The sequence below is a fragment of the Schistocerca serialis genome, chromosome 5 (assembly GCF_023864345.2).
Source record: "Schistocerca serialis cubense isolate TAMUIC-IGC-003099 chromosome 5, iqSchSeri2.2, whole genome shotgun sequence".
Classification (NCBI taxonomy): domain Eukaryota; kingdom Metazoa; phylum Arthropoda; class Insecta; order Orthoptera; family Acrididae; genus Schistocerca; species Schistocerca serialis.
The window spans coordinates 308,693,129-308,701,230 of NC_064642.1; the positions used below are offsets into that span (position 1 = coordinate 308,693,129).

An 8,102-nucleotide genomic window follows, 5' to 3' on the forward strand; every position below is an offset into this window, starting at 1 on the left:
CAAATGACGACAAGCAAAGGTTAATCGAGATTCCTGTGTCTGTGAAAATACCTATGCGCGAAGCATACAACAATTATCAAATCACCAGGTTCGAATGGAGTCCCACTTCGATTTTACGGTACTGGCATCTTATCTTGCCCGCATTTATTCTGAATCTCTCGCCCAGCACAAAGTCCCAGGTGATTAGAAAAAATTGCAACTGACTCTTGTAAATGGGAAGGGTAAAACGGACCCGCCAAATTACAGACGAATATCCCTAACTTCCATTTGCTGCAGAATCCTTGAACATATTCTCACATTGAACATAATAAAATTTCTTGAGACTAAGAAGCTTATGTCCACAAATGAGCATGGTTCTCGCAAGCATCCTTCGTCCGAAACTCAGCTTGCCTTTTTCTCACATGATATACAGCGAACAATATATGAAGGGCAACAGGCACATTCAATATTTCTAGATTTTCGGAAAGCATTTGACACGGCGCCCCATTGCAAGCTATTAACGAAGTTCAAGCTTATGAAATAAGTTCACAGATGTGTGGGTGGCTCGAAGACCTCTTAAGCAATAGAACCCAGTATGTTGTCCTCCACGGCGAGTGTTCATCATAGACAAGGGTACCTTCATTGGTGTCTCGGGGAAGTGTGATAGGACTGCTGTTGTTCTCTCTATACATAAATGATTTGGCGGAAAGGGTGGGCAGCTTTCTGAGGTTCTTTACTGATGATGCTGTGGTGTATGGTAAGATGTCGAAGTTGAGTGACTGTGAAAAATACAAGACTGCTTAGACCAAATTTATAGTTCGTGTGGGGAATGGCAGCTAACCCTAAATGTGGAAAAATATAAGTTAATGCGGATGAGTAGGAAGATCAAACCTGTAATGTTCGGTTACAGTATTACCAGTGTTCTGCCTGAGACAGTCAAGTCGTTTAAATATTTGGGCGTAACGCTGCAAAGCGAGATGAGATGAAACTTGCATGTGAGAACTGTGGTAGGGAAGGCGATTTATCGATTTCGGTTTATTGGGAGAATTTTAGGAAAAAAAGTGGTTCACTTGTTAAGGAGACCGCATATAGGACGCTGGTGCGACCTATTCTCGAGTACTGTTCGAGTGTCTGGAATCCGTACCAGGTCAGATTGAACGAGAAGACTTCGAAGTAATTTAGAGGCGGGTTGCTAGATTTGTTACCGGTATGTTCGAACAAAACGTAATTGTTACGGAATGCTTCAGAAACTCAGATGGGAATCCCTAGAGGGAGAAACAGTATTAAGAAAATTTAGAGAACCGGCATCTGGCGCTCACTGCCGAACAATTTTACTACCGCTAACATACACCGTGCGTAAGGACAACAAAGGTAAAATATGAGAAATTAGGGCTCATGCGGAGGCATATAGACAATCGTTTTCCATCGCTCTATTTGCGAGTGGAGCAGGAGAGTAAGTGACTAGTAAGTAAAGGGGGACAATGGTCGAGCAGCTCTTCCTAAGCCACACCTTTCTACAGTCGGTGATAAGCGACGCTTGAGGTGGTGCAAAGCGCGCTTCCAGTGAACAGTGGAAGACTGGAAATGAGTGATTTGAAGTGATAAATCACGCTATACCTTGTAGAAAGTTGGCTTTGGCGAATTGCTGGAAAATGATACCTGCCAGCATATGGTAGAGCGAACAGACAAGTACGGAGGAGGTGATTTTACAGCATGGGGATGTTTACCGTGGTTAGGGTTTGGTCCCCTTTTTGCGCTCAAGAAAACGCTAAATGTGGAGGGGTATGAGCACCTTTTACAGAGTTGTGTACTGCGTACAGTAGCGGAGTAATTTGGAGACGATGATTGTGCCGCTATGACTGAACTCTTGTTTACCTGTTTATTAACAAAGATTTAAAAAAACTGGTACAGCCAGACCTGTGTTTCTACACCTCATCTTTTCCTCAAAACTGTTTCAGAGTCTGATTTCATATATCCAATCTCAGCAAGATGTGTGCAAGAGATCTTTTTCCAAAACGTTTCAAGACACAAAACATGCGTGATGTCTGCATTTAGTGCTGTTGCATTGAAGACTACAAAGCACTGAAAACAATATTAGCAAGAACTCTTTGGTCTAATTTTCCCTGTCGTTTCCCATTGGAAGTTCATCGTCCAAAATACGCGTAAACGTGCAAGTGCTGAGAGACGAGTTTTTGACGCGAGAATAACACTGTTAACTTTCGTCGACAAGTGCGATTCAAGGTGTAAGTGGCTCAATAGTAGTGTCCACGATTATTTTTGCAATGCGGCATGAATATCATATAACACTAAGCTGAGAGTCAAATGTATTGGGTTAAGTAAGACGATGCTTGTTGGAAGTGGCAACACCCTGTCTGCCCTGTGGCACTTGATATTCATAGCAGAACAATATTTAGATGTGGAAGATAGTAAATTTCTGTCTCCATTGTGCCTTACACCATCTATGATAAATAAATCGAACTTTACATCAAGTGTTGCTATAGGTAATCTTTGGATAAATACTTTTGAATATGGCGCAAAAAGGTGAGAGCACTGGGATACATTTGAGCACGCTGTAAAGTACTTCGAAATATAGTTACGTACTTCCTGTATCAATTTTTTTGGGTGAATATGGTATAAAAAATTCAGAGCTTCCAGACACTTCCCACCCTGTTAGGTATTTTCAGATATTGCAAGTTAAGCTTTTATGCAATTTCTTGGATGAATAAATCTGAACCTTCTGATCGTGTGTGTGTGTGTGTGTGTGTGTGTGTGTGTGTGTGTGTGTGTGTGTGTTTGTGTGTTGAATAGTGCCAACACACGCAATTAAGGTGAAGAATCATATGTAATGTTTGAACATGGCACAAAAATTTCACTGTGTTCAGATGATTTTGACCATAGCCAAGATGGCTACATTCTGATGTAATGGCTTTTTAATTTTAATGCCCGCTAAATTACCAAGCTGTTATTGGCTTTCTCATTTTAATACCAGGCTGTGATTGGCTGGAGAGGGGAGGGATGAATAGGGGGAAGAGTCGGTGAGAAGAGGGGAAGGGAAGAGTACTTCATCACATAATGCGTTGAAAATCATTGACCTTCACCCCCCACCCCACCTTTAAGATGCCTTAGCGTATTTAAATATTGCCTTGTTGCTTTTTTCTGGGGTGTCAGAACCAACTGATGATATCTGGGACGGATCAGAAAATACTTTCAAAGATATGCAGCAGTGACGTTCTTTGTTGAAATGGAGATACGAAAAGACCGAGAAGTCGAATAAAAGGAAGAATAATACATGGGATTAGAAAAAAATCGAGGCGCAACACCGTAATGTACGGAAAAACCTAGGAAACTACTATAGCCTCGGAAGTCGAACAGCTTATGACGACGACTACATGTTTCTATGTCTGGTCGTTACAGGATCTACTGATGACGCTTCACAAGACGGTGGCAAACAAGTCAGAGAAGTAGAAGCATCAGTCATTATGCAGCGTAATTTCCGTACCGTAAAGCTGAGTATTGGCTCTAGATAAGAGAAGCATCCCATTGTCCGATATGGTATAAAAGCAAGCCGCAATAAATGGAACCATTACATCCGCTGGACTTTCCAAAACATACAAAAAATAGGACTTACATTTAAGGCCCCCTACTATGGTAATTCATGTGCCGTTCGTTGGTGGTATATGAAAACACGAAATATGTGCAACATAATGAATAAACTCGGCAAAAAAATTTTGCGAATTCTAAAATGTCTTTTTCAACCTCCATAACACAGAATAGGATACATAAATCTCCCTCGGCAACTTGTACCAAACAGAATAATTCCTGGTGCAGTGTGAGATTATTCTTCGTTGCCTTGTAACCTGGTTCTCTTCTTCGCCCCTATTTCCGGTTATTTGTCAGACGCCACAATAAGAAAGTGGAATGTATCTCTGCTAGTGCCCCTGTTGTTGCAAATTCACCCATCCGTGACTTAGGCAGCATATTCGCTGAAATACTATGTTTGCATCTTCATTCCGGAGCACATCTGTTGCGCTTTCTATCGCCACTTACTGAATCGACTAGCTGTAGAACTCACACCATGGTGAGTAGCGTACAGAACGTGTGTACAAGTAGAACCGTGTTCAAGTCGGCCACTTGTAGCGTTAATAATTCCACTATAAAGTTCTTAACGTAGCCTTCACCTGCATTAATAAACAGAGAAAATCGATTTCTTCTACCTTGATGAACATCGCTACAGTTCCTAAAAACTTATTATATCACTTCCATATTTCATAATGAAATCAACACAGAACCGTTGCTTTTGCATAAAATAGCGGATTAGTAAGTTCTCTAGTGGTCTTAGCAGGACGAGCTTGATTTATGCATAAATCAGCTTCTATGGTAAAAATGAAGTATAAATATATTCCCAGCATAATCTGGAAGAGTATTATCTCTACTTATTTAGTTATTTGTGTCATAGAAAGTTACACGACATTTATGCTTCAAGTTTTCAAGCATTATTTTATTTACTGAACATAAGTAATATACCATAAATAACCAATGTTTGGAAACTGAAGCTCAGTACTTCGTTGTGATGTAGTGACATCTGTATAGAATAATACTGTAAAATTCGCAAAAGAGATAGAAATCTTCAACAATTGACTGTAATAGTGAGGAGTTACTTTATCATTCTGTCCCATAGAAAAGAATGTTCTCAACTTCTAAAAATGCATATACAGAGTTCGACACAGCTAACAAAAGGAGTAAAGGATGACTACTTTCATTCTGTCGAACACAGTCCTTTCCTGATTGGAATCTTTCACAATGATGGCAACAAAGGAACAATGGTTACTGTTTAACAGCTTATGTATATTGAATAATTTATGTAGGGGCCGCAGAAAGAAATAACCTATGTTAACAAGTTACATGATTCCTTAAGCAACTTCTGATGCAAAATGTGCAGCTTGCTTTACTTTTAGTTGAGTGACATTGTGAGTAGGAACAGTAAACAGAGAACAATGCCAATAGAAAATTGTCTGATATAAGTTATCTGCTTTCTGTTTCAAAATGTCTGAATAAGTTAAGCGTTCTGTGCTGTCGAGTGAAAAGTTCACTGGAATCATACAGTGGTCAAAGGTTCATTAGCACAAGATAAAAACACATCACTGCAGAAAAATAAATCCATTTATGTTACAGAACGAGACGTTATGCAGAAAACTTATTTACTGGAATGTCACATTTATGTATGTTATAACTACATTTTAAATTGGTATCTATGGTCGGAAAATACTGCATGATGAGATGTCACAATTTTCTTAGATGAATGTAAAATACATGTAGCGAACTATATTAGTTTTCAACAAAAGAAATGAATAACAACAGAAAAGAAGTTATTTGTCTAGCAATATTTTTAACTGATTTTATGTGGCACAACATCTGACTAACTGATAATATTAGTGAAATCAAGCAAAGGAAATCATGCTCAGTTGTTGCTTCAAATTAAAATCAGTGAACACAAGGAGTGCATTTTTTAAAAATATGACACAGGCAAACACCATTCAAACAGTTGTCTACAAATGTTTGTCTTCTTATACACTCAAAGTACAAGCCAGTCTAGATATATTACTTGTTATTAATTTTGTAAATACTGAAATTATTGCTGAGACATAACTACGATGAGGGCACATCACAGCAGATTTTAATACAACAACAGTAGAAGCCACATTTGAGGACAAGCTTTAGTGTTGATGAATTTTAACTTCTCAGTTAAGTTGAATAGTTCCAATTTACCTAACTATGTTCTATTTAAAGAACATTTTTGTTAGGTATGTGTTACAGAATGACGTTTATGGAACCACTAAGGTGATACTGCTAAATAGAATCAAATACAAGAAAAAGTATATACAGATATAAAACAGCTGGATATTCAACAAACATTGTCAGGTGTGATAACACATTATACTATTTATATTACATGCGTGATATATGACAGTTATTGAGGAAATTCTTCACTGTGGAATTTATATGTCGAATTTGTCACAATGTTACGAAAATTTCAGCAGACATTGTTAATCTGATTCACATGTGACACAATGCTCGTGCTATGAGATTAATTGTATTTATTTAAGAATGTTTTTGTTGGGTTTGGGTCATAGAATGAAGCACAAGTTTGTGGAACAAATCGAGTAAAACAGTTTACATTGTATTCGTAAATAAGAGTAAGTGTGAAAGGAAATAAGGACGGAAGTAAACGGCAGAAGATTTAAAAACAAATCGGAGTCTCTAAATACATTAGCCTGCTTATAATGATATTATGTTTTGATACGTGACACGCTTTACTTCAGAATCTATGCGTCGAATTCAACATAATGGCGACGAAATATGTACACTAATTTTAAATCTGCTTCTTTGATTGTCTTGTCGGTTGTTGAATAATGATCGATTTATAAAAAATGTGCGTAGACAAGCTGCTCACAGATGAGAGCCTGTGATTGGTCGCGCCGCAAAATGGCGGCTGTTGCCATGGGTACGGGACCAAACAGCTGACTGTCGATATCTCAGGGAGTAGCGGCGCGACGGCGCATGCGCCGGTCCGACGACAGCCGCCCCAACGTGCGAACCGGCCACATCCTCCTGGACACCGGCACGGAGGTAGCGTGCGAGACACCCAGCAGTCAGCAGAGCGACAGTAAGCGTGGAGGCGGGCGGGCGTGCGAGCGGTGCAAGTGTCACGGCGTGCGGCGGTGCTGACAACAAAAGCGGACACAGACAGCGATAGAGAGAGACACACCGACACAGAGTGTTGGGGGAAGGGGGAGGAGGCGGCGTGCTGTGGGTTACCTCTTGCGGAGGCGGCGGCGCGGCCGGCGGTAGTCGCCGTTGGGCGCGGCCTCGTCGAAGGCGGAGGCGCCCTTGCGGGGCCGCACTGAGGTGCCCGACGGCATGTCGACGGCGCTGAGCTCGGAGGAGGCGGATCCCGGGCCACCCATTCACGCCGGCCGCTGCGCCCGCCGACGCTGCTCCCTGCTCGACGTCCGGCGCGCGAGTGGCGAGCGGCGGCCGGGCCGGCGCCGGCGACGCCCCCACCCGCGCTGCCCCTCCCCCTGCTCCTCCCCCTCCCCCTACCAGTCTTCCTCCCGCCACGTCGCCGCCGACAGATGCCTATCTCTTTCCCTGCCCTACCCCTTCCTCGGTAATGACATGTGCTTCTCCAAGCCGCCGTCAAGGCCACGCGTCGTGGCGACCGCCCGCCGTAATAGCAGGGTTTCACCGAGCCGAGTGGCTACACTCCGGGCGGGGTCACCGCTACACGGGAAATAGCAACAGCCACTTCCAGCTTAACAAAGCAGAAAACGCACAACTTACATTTATGGAAAACAACTCCTCTTGCGTTGTCGATTACATTCTACATCTACATCCATACTCCGCAAGCCACCTGACGGTGTGTGGCGGACGGTACCCTGAGTACCTCTATCTGTTCTCCCTTCTATTCCAGTCTCGTATTGTTCGTGGAAAGAAGGATTGTCGGTATGCTTCCGTGTGGGCTCTAATCTCTCTGATTTTATCCTCATGGTCTCTTCGCGAGATATACGTAGGAGGGAACAATACACTGCTTGACTCCTGGGTGAAGGTACGTTCTCGAAACTTTAACAAAAGCCCGTACCGAGCTACTGAGCGTCTCTCCTGCAGAGTCTTCGACTGGAGTTTATCTATCATCTCCGTAACGCTTTCGCGATTACTAAATGATACTGTAACGAAGCGCGCTGCTCTCCGTTGGATCTTCTCTATCTCTTCTATCAACCCTATCCGGTACGGATCCCACACTGCTGAGCAGTATTCAAACAGTGGGCGAACAAGCGTACTGTAACCTACTTCCTTTGTTATCGGATTGCATTTCCTTAGGATTCTTCCAATGAATCTCAGTCTGGCATCTGATTTACCGACGATCAACTTTATATGATCATTCCATTTTAAATCACTCCTAATGCGTACTCCCAGATAATTTATGGAACTAGCTGCTTCCAGTTGCTGACCTGCTATTTTGTAGCTAAATGATATGGGATGTATCTTTCTATGTATTCGCAGCACGTTACACTTGTCTACATTGAGATTCAATTGCCATTCCCTGCAGCATGCGTCAATTCGCT

General features: G+C 42.2%; 1 protein-coding gene across 1 annotated transcript; it reads right to left on the reverse strand.

Moving 5' to 3' along the window:
* Window positions 1-5,462: 5,462 nt before the first annotated feature.
* On the reverse strand, window positions 5,463-6,920 carry LOC126481653 (uncharacterized). Its single transcript, XM_050105571.1, has 2 exons — window positions 6,796-6,920; window positions 5,463-6,701 (listed from the first exon to the last, which is right to left on the reverse strand). Exons 1-2 carry the CDS (start codon window positions 6,897-6,899, stop codon window positions 6,350-6,352), a joined length of 456 nt encoding a protein of 151 aa, XP_049961528.1. The 5' UTR covers window positions 6,900-6,920; the 3' UTR covers window positions 5,463-6,349.
* Between the last annotated feature and the right edge of the window lie 1,182 nt (window positions 6,921-8,102).